Here is a 17,657-nt window from a genome sequence, read left to right on the forward strand (position 1 = left end):
GGGAAGATTAAGATAAGCAAACAACTTGGTACACAGTGTACATGTAATAAGTAAGCACTCAGTGCATTTTAGCTGTTTATTAATAGAGGAGTTCTGGTGGTGCGGTGGATAAATCACTTGACTGCTAACCAGAAGGTCAGTGGTTCAAACCTACCAGCTGCTCCGCAGAAGGAAGACAGGACCATCAATCTACTTCCATAAAAATTCACAGCCTCAGAAACCCAGTGGCTCTTGTGAATAATGCTGCAGTGAACCTTGGTGCACGCATACCTGAGTCCCTGCTTTCAGTTCTTTTGGGTAACACATAGGGGTATAGGGAAGGTACACGTGTAGGGGTGAAGTGCTGGGCCATGTAATTCTAAGCATTACTTTTTGAGGAAGCACTTTTTGAAGACATACCATGGAAGGTGTAGTTCCTTCCAATCACATCCCATTGGCTAAACTTTAGACACGTGGCTGTGACTACCTGCAAGGGAGGTTGGGAAATGTGGCCCAGCTAGGTGTTTGTGTGTCCTGCTAGCATTCTAAGAGAGTGGTGGTGTGTGACTAAGGGACGATGGGGAGGATGGCTGCTGCACTAGACAGTGACCTTGGCTCTAGAACTGTCCCCACTTTGCTGGCCTGGAGTGCTGGCCCGCCCCACCCATGGAGGTGTTCTCTCTGCTTGCCCCACAGGCTGCCAGGCCCAGTCGCTAGACCTGGTCTTCATGCTAGACGCCTCAGCCTCTGTAGGGCCAGAGAACTTTGCTCAGATGCAGGGCTTCGTGAGAAGCTGTGCCCTCCGGTTTGACGTGAACCCCGATGTGACACAGGTTGGCCTGGTGGTATACGGCAGCCGGGTACAGACAGCCTTTGGGCTGGACACGCATCCCACTCAGGCCGCTGTGCTACGGGCCATGAGCCAGGCCCCCTACCTGGGTGGGACGGGCTCAGCTGGCACGGCCTTACTGCACATCCATGACAAGGTGATGACCGTCCAGAGAGGTGCCCGGCCTGGCGTCCCCAAGGCCGTGGTGGTGCTCACCGGTGGTTGGGGGTCAGAGGACGCAGCTGTCCCTGCTCAGAAGCTGAGGAACAACGGCATCTCCGTGTTGGTTGTGGGTGTGGGGCCCATCCTGAGGGAGGCATTACAGAGGCTTGCAGGCCCCCGGGATGCCCTGATCCACGTGGCGGCTTACGGAGACCTGCGGTACCACCAGGATGTGCTCATCGACTGGCTGTGTAAAGGTGAGTGGGGGGGTCCACACCACACACAGCTGCCTCCACACACATCCTTACAAAGCTAGTGGCTCCTCACATCTGTGATAACACTTCACGTGCCAGGTTCTCCACCAGGCCCTGTGTCCCCACAATCTCCTGTGCTAGGCATGGCCATCCCCATTTGATGTTTAAGCTCAGAGAATTTGAGTAACACAAATGCCTCTTTCCAAAACTTGAGAGTTCATGTGTTCCATTTACATGGAAGCTGTCCTTGGGGTATCCACAGACCCCCCCAAGGGTCTAAGCTGCTGACCTCAGGAGTGAATGGCAGATGGGGTGGAAATACAGCCATGCCAGCCTGACTCCAAGGCTTCCGTTTGCCAGTGACAACCTTTCCGCCTTTTAAAAAGCATCTGACAATAACAACAGTACTAAGCACCACCTATGTACTCAGAGACAGCGCCTCCATGTGCATGTATAGGGATGGAAGCCTGGTGGGTATTGAGTCTTTGTAATGTAGCCTAGTGATACATATCACAGCCATGTGCTAAGCTGTTGCTTGAGGGCCACGGGAGACGCTGAAGTGTGCAAGCCATTCACTCTACTGTCTTTGGGGCTGACCCAGGCCGGGTGTGGTGGGCATGTTCTTTATTGCAGAAGCTAAACGGCCAGTCAACCTGTGCAAACCCAGCCCATGCATGAACAAGGGCACCTGCGTGCTGCAGAACGGGAGCTACCGCTGCGTGTGCCACGATGGCTGGGAGGGCCCCCACTGTGGGAACCGTAAGTGAGGTGCTCACTCTGCATGCATGAGCTGGGTGGGGGGCAGGGACATAGTCTGCATCTTACCAGGTCCCAGGTACGCAGTCGAGGAAGGCTCTTGAGTGTGTGCTCAATGAATTTATTTGTTCACTTGTGAAACACCTGTTGGGTGTCTCTTACATCCCAGGCTTTGTTCCAGGTGCTGGGATGTAGTAATAAACAGCCAAAAGCTCTGCCCCCATGGAGCTTATGTTTGGGGGGGGGGACAGGTAATAAGATAAGTATGACACATGGTAGACTAGACACCATTAGATGGTGCTAGGAGCCCGTGAGAGAACCCTGGCAACATGCAGGCGGGTGCGGATGGGAGCTAGGTTTAGATAGAGTGGCTAGGGAAGGACATGGGGAGGTGAATGGGTGGAGAATTCAACCTGAGTGATGGCCTGTAGGCAGGGAGTGAGCCATGTGCTCCAAGCAGAGGGAAAAGCAAGTGCCCATGGCCAGGGCAGGAGGCGGCCTGTGTGTGTAGCTGGAGTGGGGTGAACTGCGGGGAGCAAGGGATGAGGTCAGAGAGGTGACAGGCCAGTTGAGCAGGGCCTTCTGACCAGTATCAGGACTGTGTCTGTCCAGAGCCCAAAGGGAGCCCTTGGAGGACTGTGGGAGAAGAGTGGCATGAACTGATTTACCCCTCATGGGGTCACCATGTTGGGGGAATATGGTCCAGGGGGCTGAGGGCAAGATGACAGTTGCTAACAGTTGGAGCCATCCAGTTGAGAGGTGAGAACGACTCAGTCAGGGTGGTGAAAAGTAGCTAGAGTGTCTTCAAGGGAGAGCTGACAGGATTTGATGACAGATGGAATGTGGTGTTTGGGAAGAAGATCCATCAGCCCTGGCCCTAAGGATTTTGAGCATCTAGAAAAATGACATTCCTGTGAACTAAGATGGGGAGCCTGGGGGAGATTTGGGGGTAGAGATCTAGATCTGGAACTCTGCTCAGAAGGGGAGGTACCAAGTGGGGGAAGCAGGTAATTGGATGTGCTAATCTGGAGTTCAGGGAGAAGGGAGGGTTCTAGACTAGCTAGCAACTGGACAGTGAAGCCTTGGACAGAGGCTGCTTCCCTAAGGTCAGAGCATGGAGCTGAGTGACAGCTAGGGTGATTTGGCATCTTCTCTTGGTGGTTATAGGGTAAGAGCAGGACCAAAGAATAAAACCAACCAACCAGTTGCCATAGAGTCAGTTCTGAGTCCTGGTGATCCTACGTGTACACTGTGTTCCCCTGGGTTTTCAAGACCATGACTTTTCTGAAGCAGATTAAAAACCAAACTCACTGTGGTCGTGTGGATGCCAACTCACAGTGACCCTATAGGACAGAATGGAACTGCCCCACCCAGTTTCCAAGGTTGTTGATCTTTACAGAAACAGACTGTCACATCTTTCTTCTGTGGAGCACCTGGTGGGTTCAAACCACCAACCTGTTGGTTGGCAGCTGAGCACTTTACTGCATCACCAGGTCTTCATACCAAGGAACCTCTGGGTGGGTTCCAACCACCAGCATCTTGGTTAGTTGTCAAGCGCTTAACTGTTGGTACCACCAGGGACCCCAAAAGCAGGCCAGGGGCTGTTAACTGCATAAGGCAAGGTCTCAGGCTCTTGTGTCCTCAAAGTTTACTTCCTCCCCCCAGGGCTCGTAAGAGGAGGTGCCCCCAAGACCCAAGGCTCCCACCAGAAACCTGCAGGAAGGCAGCAGCTGCACCCCTCCAGGCAACCTGGGCACGCTAAGCGCTGAGATGATGCCGACCCTCCATGAACCATTCTGTCTCATGGGGCTCTGTGACTGTCCGCTTCAGTCTGTCCAGAACCTGCTGCTCCTTCCCCAGGAGGGAGAGTGCAGCTGAGCTCACCCCCCAATGACGATGTTGAAACTCTCTATGTAAGTATGTACTGATTTTCTGCACCTGGTTTGTGCTTCATCAAAGCATCTGTCCTCTGAGGAGACAGAAAATGGGAGACTGTAGTGGAATCTGCTGGCCTGTTGGCGGCTTTGTCTACAAAAGATGCTGAAGAGCATGTTAGAGGGACAGTCATGCCCCATGGAAGGTATTTACTTGCTTGTGACTTGGGCCACTGAGGCAATGGCATTTTCAGGCATAAAGTGGAGACTTCTTTATTGGGTGTATTTTCTTTTAGTTGAAAAGGGAGCTTTAATGGTATTTGTGACATTCTGGTGACTCAGTCTTCATGTGGAAGAGACTTGGTGAGACCCTAGACTGAATGTTAACCAGTGATTGACTGACTATGGGGAGAGGGGCTGAGGTTACAGATGGCCTGTGGCAGGTGGTGTGTAAAATTGGTCAAGAATCCAATATTCCCTTCAAGGGTGTCTTTTGCATTTTGTTAGGAAGAGGTCATGCTTCCCTTCCTGTCACCAGGATGAGGAGTAGAATTCTTTAACAAAAACAGGAGAGAAACCTACCAGGGTTTTGCTTTTCTAAGCAGAGAGCTTATGTTATCTGGTTTTTTTTTTTTTAATCTAGTTTTAAAAGGAATGTTTTAAGAGATGCTGTTATTTATTGAATGGATGTGTGTACTTACATGGCAAAAGGCTTATTTAGAGTATTTCTGGCAAATGGTGCTTGGCCCCGTGTTGAGAATAGGTTCTTCAGTGGAAACCCTTGTGGCCAGGGGGGTCATCATGGTTTTTATTTGTAAACTAAGTATGTATGTTATATACAAAAGTTCAAGATTACTTGGGTTTAAATACCACTTGGCTTTAAGAACCTTTAGTTTTCATTTCTGTTACTACACTGGCTTTTGAAGATAACATGAGGGCCAGGATGATATAGCCAGTGGTGATCGATGGTACAGAAAGTACATGAATTCAGGTCTTTATATAAACGATGGTCAGTCGTCTCGTGTAGGCACTTTGTACTGCCCTGCAGCAGGCTGATGGATGCCCATTCAAGTTGCTTGGACTTAAACCCAGGGACCCACAGTTGGTTATGTCTCAAAGGTCTTCAGTGTTGAGGTCTCAGCCCAACATTTGTGAGAGTCCCAGTGATGGTAAGGAGGTTCTGACCTTACTGCTTAACCAGCCCTTTCTCTGTCATACATAAATATATTCTCCTGTTAAACATTTCATGATTTTGTCTCTCCCTTTGGACATTTCCTTTGTCATTTATATTACGTAGGGCCTCTAGAAATACTGTTCTTAAAATTTGCTTGATTCCACAGATGGATTATTTTAAGAATGCCTACTTCTAATATATTTTCTAATTTATTTCCAAGTGTTGAACTTTGCATTCCTGGGATAAACTCTGTGGTTATGACTCATTAGATACACTCATGAATTGTTTGCAAAAGAAAAGCCAAATGCCATTTCTGGCCATAGACAAAAGTTGGGGTGTAAGAGCAAAGCTGGCTTTATAGAATGGAAGTTACATGATTCCTCAAACTGTATAATTTTTTCTTGCCAGTATGCATACTTACCTTTCTATTGAGCCAGGTTTTGTCATTTTTTTCAAAATGCATTTATGCTGTGACCCTCCTTAACTAGTACTGAGGCAACCTCCCAACAATTTTCTCAATTTACTTTTACTTAGGTGTGGTTAACAGCCCTAATGACTGATTTTTCAATTGCTCGTATACGATCCTACCAGCCCCTCTGCTTCCAGAAAGATTTACAGGCTTGGAAACCATCTGGGGGGCAGTTCTATTGTATGGGTGGTTGCTATCACTTTAAGTCAATGCAATGACAAGGGGTTTAGAGTTTGTATTGTAGTACAGGTTTGGAAGTTTAGTGTGTACATGGCTAAGATATGCCCTGAAATACAAGGAAAGCCCAAAGTACAATTAAAATTTTATTTATAAAAATCTAAGTCTAATTCCACACTTGGTAAAGGGGCCCCAAGGGTTGACAACAGAAGAGGGAGCAGCCCAGGGATGAGCCAGGAAGACCTTTAGTTCTCAGAGAACAGGGATTCAGAACTCCCAGAAAGGAGGCAGGAATGACAGAGAAAAAATACCACAAAACAGGAAGCAAAGGACAGCCCCCCCAAAACAGCATTGCCAATTTTGAGGGGACCCCCTTATCCCAAACTCACTCCCCACTTTTTCCTGGAAGGGACCTGGGTATAACTTGAAAAATAAGAATGAAAGGGAACATAGGAACATATTAAATAACCCTTAACAAGGGCCTGGCCACAACACTCAATCTGTAAACACATGGTGATTTTTTTTTCTTTCCATATAATACAGCATATTACTTACTGTCTAGAAGGAGTTGGTCTAGGTCTGGCCTTGACCCTAGCGGACAGGCCTGAGACACTTCCCCATTAGTTTCTCAAACAGGTACAGTCACTGTGGGCCTGTAAATATTGGAGAGGAGTGGAAAGCAAGGGCAGTTTCACCCTCCACACTGTAAGTATGGGGGAAGAGATGACAGGTATGAGCCTGGGTCTTCTCAGTCACACAGCCACCTACACGTGGACAAGGACTCACTACCAGTTTCTGTGCCACAGAACCTTTCCACTTACAAATCCTGTTGATGGAAACTTCAAAGAAGTAGTACATACAACACATACATACAACAGTGTTCTTGGGTCCATCCAAGAGCCTGACTTCTCAAGGACACCTTCTTCCCTGTATTTTTTCTCCTGGGACAGAGCCTTCCCTTAGCCAGAGTCCTTGATTTTTCTTCTAAACAGACGCACCCTTTCCCAGAGTTGCTGCTTTAACGAAGCAGGATTGTCACCAAGGTCCGTAGCATGATAGTCCTTAGATGATGCTTGGTTCCTAGCTTGCTCCCTTCTTCTCCCATTCCTAGGGTACCATTCAAATACCAGCACCCCCAAAGAAAAAGAAAGTTACTCCACTGTAGCAAATCTTAGATGCATTCAAAAATGTAAACATGGACCAAATAAGTGAACAAATCTGGAACAAATTTTTTTTTAAAGTTGCTGTAAATTTTTTTTTAAAGTTGCTGTCTGGAGGAACCCAGTGAGACTAGGGTCCCTGGCTGCCCTTCAGGTCTGGAAGAGAACCCACTCCGGTGGCTTCCAGCCCAACAAAAGACAGGCATATGAGCTGAACATTTAGCTGCAGTAGATACACTCCTTGGAGAGGACAATCAGGGGAGAAAAAAAGGGCTGTGTATGCTCAGGGAGCAGGAGTGTATGGAGGGATGGACACAAGGAAGAGGTAACTATGGGGAGGACTATGGGGAGGAAGGGGAGCTGTTGCATTGTTGGAAATTATAGTCAGTGTGTGAACTGTAACTTTCACCCAAATCCCAGTAAAAAAACCCAAACTCAATGCTACTGAGTCACTTCCTACTCATGGCAACAAGTCCCCTAGGGTTTCCAGACTACCTCGTCTTTCTCCTGCAGAGCAACTGGTAGATTTGAACTGCTGATGTTTTGGTTAGCAGGCCAGTGCCTTAACCACAGCACCAGTAGATCTCCTTGAATATCTATGCAGGTAGGATTCATGCCTGTATACATATACTTTAAGTGTAGCAGCGAGGCTCAGTGGCCTACCACTTCCACTGTGGATTTGATAGTCACGGGTGGAGCTGCCTCAAAACATCTTCAGCAGGTAAGCACAAGGGGATGGAAAGTAAGGAGTCTGCCAAAAACCAGGACAGCTCCAGGCATGCTCTTAATTATATAAATGAGCAAAGGATTAATAATACTTTTCATGTAATCCTTGGGGGAAAAACCCCGGCATTTCTGGTTTAACTCCTAGCTGGCTGGGCAACCTCAGTGGCAGAAGGTCTTTAGGAGCATAGAGCTTTTCATTTATTCAATCTGTCCCTGAACTCCTCCCCCCACCCAGAGTCAAAAGCAGCAAGGCACCACCTTGGGGACAGCTCCACTAGCCCTGGAGGAGGCCGGGAGTGACTGCTTACCTTGGCTTTCTGGAGGACAGTGCCTTTGCCTGTGACCATAACTGAAAGAGGTCTGTTCTTGAGGGCTGTTGCTGAGTTGACTGGGGTGCACTCGGGGACAGGGGTGGCAGCTTTGGGCTGTGGTCACAGGAGAGCAAGGGCTAAATCGAAGGGAGGGATGATGGGATCCAACCCCCACCAGGAGGCTCCCCCAAGTTGCCCAGAGGAGGCCTGGCCCCTGCACTCACACGGGGGTTGACACTCTCCAGGTGAGTGGTATCCACAGTGGTCCCCAGTGTCACGGGCCCAGCCTCAGCCTTCTTGAGGTTGGCCTTCACCTCCATGATGTTGAGCTCCAAGTCCACCCGTCTGTGCTCCTCACTCCTGCACTCCTCCTCTATCTCCCTCAGCTTTTGCTCTAGGCCAGCCAGGGCACCCTTGTCTGTGGAGAGAAGGAAGCCCTATTGGATGGCAACAGGCCTCCAGCTGGGTCTGGACACTGGGTCAGGTTCTAATACTCAAGAGTTGCAGTGGGAAGTCTCAAATCCAGAATCAGCATTCTGCAAAGGCTGGGGAAGGCTCTGGCAGAGGACAGGTCTGTCTGCACAAGAAGGCATGAGTCTGAGGCAGGTCTTCTAAGTTCAAACAGGTTCAGTCATGGTCAACAAGGTACAATCAGACCTAACGTTCTTACTTCTGGGTGAGTTATATAGCCCAGAAAGACTGTTACATCTGAAAAAGGCAGCCTGTACCTTTAACCTCCTTCCCTCTACACGAAACTTCACACACATCAGCTGGGTTGGCATCTTCATGCCAGCTCTACTTATTACAGCTGTGCAGTTTACATATTAACTGAGTGTGAAAAGTTACTCTAGAAAAGCTGTGTCTATAAGACAAGTTGCTAGGGACAGCTGTCCCACAATGGGAGGAGGATCCAGATTCTTTGAAGAAGCAAAGACTAGAAATTAAGAACTGTGCATCCTGGGGGTGGTTTTTGCAGGAAAGATGACCTGGAACTCTAGCAAGCTGGCCCCATCATCAAAAAGTGAGCTAATGAAGAAAGGGTTAGACTTCATACGTTTGTCTTAAGTAAAACATCACTTTAAAAAATCTCCTTTACCCAGCTTTTGTTACTACTTCCTGATCCTAGTGACATCAGGTCAGAAGGGTCTCTGTACAGGGCAGCAACAGCCCCAACAGGATACTGAGTTCCAGAGAGGAAGGTCCTGCTCTGTCAAAGTTGAAGGGGTGAAGCTGCACAGATTCCCCCCAATCTTTCCTCCAGAAAGTCCAAGCTCAGGAGCTGGAGGCCCACCTGTGGCCTTCAGGACAAGGAGGCATCTTCCATCAAACACAAGAACAGGGCCACTGAGTCAATTCTGACTCGTACCAACCCTATAGGACAGAGTAGAACTGCCCCATAGAGTTAGTTTCCAAGGTTCTACTCTTTAGGGAGGCAGACTGCCTCATCTTTGTCCTGCAAAACAGCCAGAGGGTCCCAACCGCTGCCCTTTGGGTCAGCAGCAGCATTGCTAACCCCCGTGGCCCCAGGGCTCCTGGGAGGCCCCTTACCTGTGCACTTTAACAGGGTCTCTTTCAGCTCCCGTTTCTCCTTCCGAAGCTGAGCCAGGTGGCCCCGGATTTCTTCCTTCTTCTTTTCAAGCTTCTCTTTCTCCTCTGTGTACCGTTTCACCTCCACTTCTGTCCTGTTCTTGCCAAGTTTGATCTCTGTAGACGCAGAGAGATCCTCAGGTCAGCGAGGCTGGGGACACAAGGGCTGTCTTAAGGATGGTCTGGCCCTGAGCAGGTCAGAGCTAGGAGACCAGAGCAGCCCCACCTTTGCTGAGGGACCGTGGGCAAGTCCCTTCACCTCTCCATGAGGAAAGGAACCAAGGTGCCATCTCTAAGCCATTTCAAAATCTTGGGACAAGCACCTGTACTGACTGCCCGCAGCCTGTCCCTCCCAGGTGAGCTGGCAGCTGTGGGGGTCAGGGTCACAGTGTCAGGGCAGCTCTGAGGGAAGGAGATTCTCTGCCCTTCAGTCTGGATCTTGACAGTGGTGATTCTCAGAGAGAGCTCCTCAGGTTCTGGACTCTCCTGCAGCCTCTGCTTTGAGAGAAAGCGAACATGACTCAGGCAGCCAGAGGGCCTGGGAAGGGAGGGCCAGCACAGCCCCAGGGAGGCCACTACCTGCTCCTCAGGGGTCGCTGCAGCCTGCATGCAGGGCTCATCTGGGGCAGGCCCTGGGTCCACAGGGAAGGCCTCAGCCGGGCTGTCCAAGCAGAGCAGGGTTGGGGAGGAGGCCAGGGCACCAGCAGGGCCAGGGAGGAGAGACTTAACAGGTGTGAGGTCCAGGTACACTCGGTCAGGCTCGCTTGCACTATGAGCATCTATCCCTGGGGGGTCTTCCTCAGCGGGGTCCACCTGCAGAGGAAAGTAAGCAAGACAGGACTTTCCCCGCCACCTCCTGCCAGAATTTGAAGGGACCTCCCTCCCGGGACCCCCCTGCTGAGCAGGAGTGCAGCAGCCTGGATTTGCCACTAGGAGGCCCAGGACATATTACTTCTCTTTACAGATCAACACAAAAGTTTTAGCAAAGTTAAGAGTGGTACCTCTCTATAATAAAGTGGATCCAGGTCAATGAGCTGATGCACATGGAGCACGCCCCGCCCCCTCCCCCCGCCCAGGCATTCAGTGCCCAGGCCCAGCAGTCACTCAGTACGATGATTCCATCCCAGCCATCAATTTGGGCTAGAAGATGAATAGCATCACTAGCCCCAGCCCTGACCTGGGCAGCTAAGCAGCTGTCTTATCCACACAAGTCCCCAGGCCAGGTGGCTGCCACAGCCCCAGCCAATGAAAGAGGACCTGCTTCATCTAGGTTTCTGCTTGAGTGGCCATGGAGGTGAACCCAGAACCTGTCAGCTTAGGGACAATCTAAGGGCATCTGGCTTTGAGGCATGGGTGGCAGGAGGAGGAAGGGGGCCCTCACCGCTGCCGTCAGCTCCGACATCTCCACGTCATCATACAGCTCCTCCTGCCGGTCCTGGCAGGGCAGACCATCGATGTACGTGTTGGGTTCTGAGAACTTTCTCTGCATCAGTCTGCAAGACACAGTGTGATGAGGGGCTCAGGGCAGGGAAAGCCACATCTCAAAGGATTCCGAACAGTGAGGGCACAACGCAAGCTGGAGGCTACACAAGGACCTGGCACCTACCGCCAGCTGCGGGGCAGTTGGTTCACTTGGGGAGAATCTCCCCCAGGTGCCACCTTACTAGAACTCTTGGGATTTCTCTTGCAGGGAAGGAGGAAGGAAGAAAAAAAAAAAAACATTCCCTGCCCTCTCTCTCCTTTTGCCAGCACCTCTTCCTCATTCCTAGGTGAGGACCTCCTCCCAACCATAAAGTCCCTTCTCATTTCATCCTCCCAGTAGCTTGGGCCACAGTAGTCTTCCCATCTGGTATATAAGGAAAGGGGTCCATTTCAGCAGCAGGACCAGCATCTACCAGCTGCACCAACCTAACTTGGGATGTACCCCTGGAAAGCAGAAGGGCCAGCCCAGCTCAATGCAAGGGTGCTGGGGATGGAGTGAGGGGCCCATGGGAAAGTGCTAAGTCAACAGGAGGGCTGCACAGGAGGTCTGCAAAGCAGCAGGCTCCACCAGAAGAAGTTGGAGAGCATATTCCCCTACTCAGAGATGCGGGGACCCAAAGCCTGGCTCAGCTTCTAACTCTTAGGTGAGCCTCCCTGAGGGCTACTGCTTGGACACAGCCTTAGCCTCATCCTGCTGCTGGGTGGAACAGCACTGAACCCAGTCTTCCCAGCTGCCACCCCACTGCAAGTGACAGCCCAAGGCCTCTCCAGGCCTCGAAGCATGGCTGGAAAGGAACAGGTACAAAGCAGAAGGCCCATGAACACTCACAGGAGAGAGTTTTTGGCTGCAGTCACAATGCAGGAAACCCTGTCTGCATCCACGTAGTCGTAGGTGAACTCCTCTGGGTTTGTCTTGGAGCCTGACTCAGAGAGCAGGAGGCCCAGCCAGTGGCCCATCTCCTCCGAAGACTTGGCCTGGGAAGGAGGCCAAGAGTCCCGAGCTGGGTGAGGTGTTCCAGGCTGGCGCCCAGCCTCTCCCCACTAGGCCCACCCCAGGCAAAGCAGCTGAGGGGGCCCACACCCCTCCTTGGACCAGCCTATCTCATCCCCTACAACAATGGTAAGGATGGCACATTTGGTTGTGTATAGTGTCACTATAGGTCAGAATTGACTGGGTAGCATGTAGGGACTCCAAATAATGCTTCCTGCCCCCAGTGCTACCTGGATTCACCTCGGTGACACTGGACATCAGTGATTTGATATACTTATGTTCCAAGAAAGCTACTGGGTTGGAGAGAACTGTTAAAACTGCATTTATCTTTAGGTTGGCACTTCTATTTTCTGAACTATCATGTGTCAGCACTTTAATCCATGTACACATGGTTGCCTGGATCCCTGCTAAGAAATAACCAAATTCACATGTACTGTCATTGATGGTTTTCAGGATGTTCTAAATATCTTAGGTCAACCAGCTCTGATAAATCAAGAACCAAATCCCAGCAGCTGTGATGCCTTCTAATCAACTATCTACACCGGGTCCATGCCATAAAATGCAGGTATCACCTGTGACCTTTATAAGAGAAGGCTAGGCATTCCCTGTAAGCTAGAGGGTTATTTTCAGGAGAACACATCACCACTGTGGTAGCATCATCCAGCACGGCTTCACCACCCTTAGTGCTACATTACAGGCAGTGACAAGTTAAGAATCTGATGTGTATCTGGCTGCCTTTTCCCATTTCAGGTGGATTTCTCCACACAACTCTCACAAGCACCACTAGTTCCAACTGCCACCATCTCTGGCCTGGTAACCAAAGTGGCTTTCTAACGCGTCACGTGTCCCTTTTTGTCGCCTTCCTGTCTGGCCAGCTGGAAGCAGTAACTACTGCCATCCCACAGACACTTTGCTCTGTTGGGTCTCAGGCCTGAGCCCTTCCCTGCCCAACCTCCTCACCCCTCCCCTCTCTACTACTTTCCAGAACTGCAATTAACTAAGTAATTGGGTAGGTGAATAACATACTCATCATAGAAAAAGTCCATGAGGGCAGGGACAGTATCTGTCTTGTTCACCATCCTACTGTGTTCAAGCAGATACTGAACATGGGATGGATACAGTTTCCTGAGGGCCTGAAGCTATTGCAATGTAGCCCTTTGACCACCAGAGAGCAGCATCAGAGCGTAATTTGGATGAAGACCCCTGGATAACGTGAACTGCAGTGTGCGTGTAAGGGCACTACAAGGCTCCTGCCTACCCCGGCTCTGTGCAAGGCAGTGCCATTTCTTGATTTTGTAAACATCACATTGAAGTGGGCAAAGTACAATTGTATCACAAACCTATAAGCTCTAAACAGGTATCATTTAGACTTGTCTTGTGACTCAGACTAAAGTAAGTCCACTCTGACTTTCCAGCAGCTCAGGGAGTTATAAATTCTTCAGGTCCTGAGTGCAGGAAGTAGCTCATTGTCCTTCACCTATAACCCCACCCTGAAGTTGGAAAGGAAATGGAAATAAATAATAAAAAAAAACCCACACACACTCATGCAACACCAAGGAGAAACAATGTGGAGTGACAGTCACCCTTTGTAGGAATTGCAGCAAATCACCACGAAGCCCCCAATCCCAGTGACCGCGTCAGCCCCACAGGCCCGCAGTACCTCAAGTTTGACCAGCTCCTCCCCGTCCTGGAGGATGCGGAAGGAGTAGAGGTGGTCTGGGCTCGGATCTGGCACCACCTCGCAGCCCACCAAGCAAAGAGGTTGCTGGGCAGCCTTGCTCCTGTTCCGGTCCTGGTAGAAGTGCAGGTGGCTGTCCTTGACCAAGCACCAGCGTGGCCTCCACTGGCTGTTCACCAGGACATTCAGGTAGCCTGCAGGGGGTGGGGGGCACCGCTACTGGAGGGCTCAGCAGTGGAGGAGGGGCAGTGCCCCGCCCCCCAGGAACCCCTGAATCTCAGTCATGTCTTCCTTGTGGAGGCAGCTAGACCCAGAAGGCAGTAACACACCAGTGCTGGTTTTAGGACAAGGTGGTCCAGAGAGAAGTGAGGGGGTCTTTGATGAGCCCAGACTCCATGGGTGCCCAGGACAGGGTCCTGCAATTCTAGGCCACTTCCTCACAGCTCGAAGGGCACAGCCCTGCAGCAGTCCCATGTCTTATGGAACTTAGGCCACCAGGCCAGGAAGCTCACCCTGGCCCGAGGCCCCTGGCTACAGGCTGGAGCCTGCTACCTCCACACCTAGTTTCCTCAGCTCCCCTGGGTCCTGCGTGCCTTGCTCAGCCAGCCTTTAAGAACACTTGGTTTCTGTCTCCATGTCTACCTCCCCAAAAGGACACACGAACTTCACAAAGGCAACACACCATCTGCATTCTTAGGAGCAAGGGGAATCAGGGTCTAAAGGCTGGGGCTCAGGGCCCAAGCACCGAGTCCTGGGAAGGAGAGCCGTTCTCTGCCCTGCCCACTGCCACAGGGGACCGGCTTGCCTAGATGCCGAGAGCAGAGTTCCAGCAACAGCCCAGCCACAGCTCCCAAACAGTGACTCACTGAGACCTGGCCCACTGCCGAGGCTGCAGGGCTGGCAGAGTCAGGCCACAGAAGCAGGAAGCTCCAAAGGTAAGGCCCCATCTGCTGCCTTCCCACCCTCACACAAGAGAATTTCACTGGGACTCAGGAATGAGCCAGGCTTGAGGGGAGCTACAGCAGTGAGGCTCAGGTTGGGAGCAGGACCCTAGGCTCAGCTCCTAACCCCAGGACATTATCTGGGGAGGGCCCCTATCAAATATGACATGTGGACAGTGGAGGTGACCTCCCAAGAGCCCACCCTGGGTGCCAATACCCATATACCCCCTAGATGCCAGCAACATGGCCTCCTCATCACACCCCGATGGATCTCACCTGTCCCCATCTCAGAATCTTTACTCCTGCCACACAGCACCACCCTCTAAGGCTCATGGTCATAAAGCATCCTTCCCCACAAAGCCCCCTCTGACCACAGAGCAGGCTCCTTTAGTCCCCGAGTTTTTATAACTACTAGGATGGCACACTGTGGTTACGGTATAAGGCCATCATTCTCTCCTGGGCCGTAAGCTCTCATGACTATGTCATCCTCTGCCTGTTTCATGATGCCTGACACTTGGTCCTTGCCATGCTCCATAAATACTGATCAAAGGAATGTAACTTATAGAAACATTGGGAGGACACGAGTCAGTTACCCTCATTTCCACAAAGGGTTAAGCCTTGCAGCAAAGTGGACTCTTACTAGGCACAGAGAACCACCTTCAGTCAAGAGAAACAAGTATCTGAGGACTGAGGGCTCTCCGTCCCTGGAAGGGTTAAAGCAAGACCCAAACCCTCTGCCCTGGCCCCAAGCTCATCCTCCAGCATGCAACTGGGACTCTTACTGGCTGTCTCAAGGGACTTCTCTGGAGGCTCCAGCGAGGTGGACTTCTTCCTGCCCAGGTTCATGAAGTTGCTTAGTTTGAGGCCAGCAGAACATTTCTTCTTGACTGTCAAGAGGGCGGAGAGAGCTGTCAGCAGTGCACACAGCCCACCGACACGCCCTCACCAGATGATGAGTGGCAGCCTTGTTCCCACCACACCCGTCCCTACACACATCGTTCTGCTCCCCAGTTGGGTTCCACAGAACACACATCCCGTGGAGAATACCTAAGCACCTGAGGATCTATATCCACCACCTTGGTTAAAACATGTTGAAGGGGATTAGCAAACAAGAATAAATATAAGAATATTCTATCCCAAGCATTTCGTGACATGTGATTTCAATCTGCTCACTTTTCCCTTTTACCAGCCATCTCGGAATTCCAAGATGGTGCAGAGAGTTAATGCTGCTAGCCAAAAGGTTGGAGGTTCAAATACCCCCAGAGCTGTCTAACAGGAAGAGCCTTATGATCTCCTTCCAAAACACTGATCCTTGAAAACCCTGTGGGGCACAGTTCCATGCTGACACATCAGACTCAACTTGCTGGCACCCGGTGGTGGGGGAGGGGGGTCAGCTGCAGCATTTCCAAGTAGTTTATAAATTGAAAGCAATGTTAGAATCAGGTGCTACAACTTACTATAGCTGAGCCAGACAGACAACTCTCCCACCCAGGGCTGTCACCCCAGCCCCGACCAGGAGGCTGAGGCACAGGGCTGTTACCGTCTTTGGTCTCTGGGACCTCAGTGTGTCCATCCACGGGGCCTCCATACTCAGAGGCTGGCAGGTACTTCTCAGCAATGTCCAGCTGGGGAAAAATAATAGTGGGGTGATCACTGGCTGGAAATGGTTACCCCAGAGACTGCAATCTGGGGAAAACTAGGCAAGGGGTCTTGGGTGTATGCCAGAGGCAATGTGACCACCCCGTCCCTGTCACCTGGAAGGCAATCCAGGGCACTGATGGGACATGGGCCAAGCTACCCATGGGGCCTGAGAACAGCTGCTCCAGCTGCCTTCCCTGCCCCTTACTGAGGTTCCCTGGCCTGTCCCAGAGCACCTGCTCCTCTTCAAAACACACCCCCATCCTCATTCACAGGTTCTCTTGGGAGGTCACCTCCACTGTCCACATGTCATGGGCCAAGACAGTGGCCCTCTAGGTAACTGGAGGGTGGCACAGCTGAAGTAGACTGTCACACTGGGAGCTACCACCCTGGAGGCGATGGTCTACTGACAGCTGACTCTGCTACCCGAGGTGAGACCACAGCTCTAGCACCCTTCAGCCACAGTGTGCCTTAGGAGCCTTGCTCCACTACGTGTGAACTAGAGATGACATCCCAGTCTGCACTCACTGGGTTCTTATACAGACGACAGACAGTGCCTAGAAGAGCACAGCTACAGCTGCCGTTAGCACTTGAAGCTTCCAGAATCTTCCAACCAAGCTTCTAGAGAACCACCTACCCCAGACCTCTGGCACAAAAACCAGCCAATAGGATCTCAACCCACAACCTGCATGGGCAGGAACTGGAGACTGGAGGTGCCCAGCCAAGGAAGCCCTGCTCACCAAGTCTTTAGCAAGGGATCTTATCTTTCACCTCAATGTGAAGGTACCCCAAGTTCATTCTGACTTTAGTTTTCTTGTCAATAATCAAGGAATGATTGAGACAAATAGAACATCAGCCTGCCTCAAGTTCCTCCTCTGGCAGGACCAGGGATGTTTCTCCCCAGGAGATGCAGCCTGTGCCCTCCAAGAACAAAGGGCCTGCTCCTTATCTAGGCGCTCTGGTTCCCTGTTGATTTCTTCCCTGCCAGGAGTGGGGACCCTGAGATGAGGCCCAGTGACCCTCTGGCTGCTCTGTGCAAGCCCAGGTCTTAGGATACTGACCTGCAGAGACGGGGGACACAGACTGGGAGCCCACAGGTGATGCCCCACCCCTTGGCCAGCAACCAACCCAACTTCCTCCACCCTTGTCTCCTAGGCCAAACGCCCCAGCCAGTGAGCACTAGAGCCCTTTGGGCGGGGTCAGCGCCAAGACAGTCACTCAGAGGCCAGACTGGGGAGTAAGTGGGAAGAACACCTCAGAGAGTAAATCCTTCTGCTTTGGCATGTGGGCCAAGCCCCTTACGTTCCCATAAAGCTTCCACCTCAAGCAAGAACACAGTCTGAACGTGTGCATGCTCTTCTGATGTCCTGCCAAAGCTTATCCAAGCCTTGCAGCTTCTTTAGTCATTGGGCTGAGATATAAAAAACATAGCTCCCAACTTACACTTTTTATGTTTATAGAGAAAAAAG

The 17,657-nt window shown here is 51.1% G+C and overlaps 2 protein-coding genes across 2 annotated transcripts in view; one reads left to right on the forward strand and one right to left on the reverse strand.

Moving 5' to 3' along the window:
• VWA2 (von Willebrand factor A domain containing 2) overlaps positions 1 to 1,991 on the forward strand; it is a 35,072-nt gene extending 33,081 nt beyond the window's left edge. The window contains exons 11-12 of the mRNA XM_007941613.1: positions 676 to 1,227; positions 1,858 to 1,991. Of these exons, the coding sequence (XP_007939804.1) occupies positions 676 to 1,227; positions 1,858 to 1,991 (686 nt within the window). The remainder of the gene's footprint in view (positions 1 to 675; positions 1,228 to 1,857) is intronic.
• Positions 1,992 to 6,754: 4,763 nt separating this feature from the next.
• Positions 6,755 to 17,657, reverse strand: part of AFAP1L2 (actin filament associated protein 1 like 2) — a 38,266-nt gene continuing 27,363 nt past the window's right edge. The window contains exons 9-19 of the mRNA XM_042781049.1: positions 16,091 to 16,175; positions 15,333 to 15,437; positions 13,592 to 13,803; positions 11,770 to 11,915; positions 10,840 to 10,951; positions 10,035 to 10,271; positions 9,782 to 9,944; positions 9,420 to 9,575; positions 8,108 to 8,289; positions 7,869 to 7,985; positions 6,755 to 6,781 (exon numbers count right to left, since the gene is read on the reverse strand). Of these exons, the coding sequence (XP_042636983.1) occupies positions 6,755 to 6,781; positions 7,869 to 7,985; positions 8,108 to 8,289; positions 9,420 to 9,575; positions 9,782 to 9,944; positions 10,035 to 10,271; positions 10,840 to 10,951; positions 11,770 to 11,915; positions 13,592 to 13,803; positions 15,333 to 15,437; positions 16,091 to 16,175 (1,542 nt within the window). The remainder of the gene's footprint in view (positions 6,782 to 7,868; positions 7,986 to 8,107; positions 8,290 to 9,419; positions 9,576 to 9,781; positions 9,945 to 10,034; positions 10,272 to 10,839; positions 10,952 to 11,769; positions 11,916 to 13,591; positions 13,804 to 15,332; positions 15,438 to 16,090; positions 16,176 to 17,657) is intronic.

This window comes from Orycteropus afer, unplaced genomic scaffold (genome assembly GCF_000298275.1).
Source record: "Orycteropus afer afer isolate SDZICR_OR568_19922 unplaced genomic scaffold, OryAfe1.0 scaffold00082, whole genome shotgun sequence".
Classification (NCBI taxonomy): Eukaryota; Metazoa; Chordata; class Mammalia; order Tubulidentata; family Orycteropodidae; genus Orycteropus; species Orycteropus afer.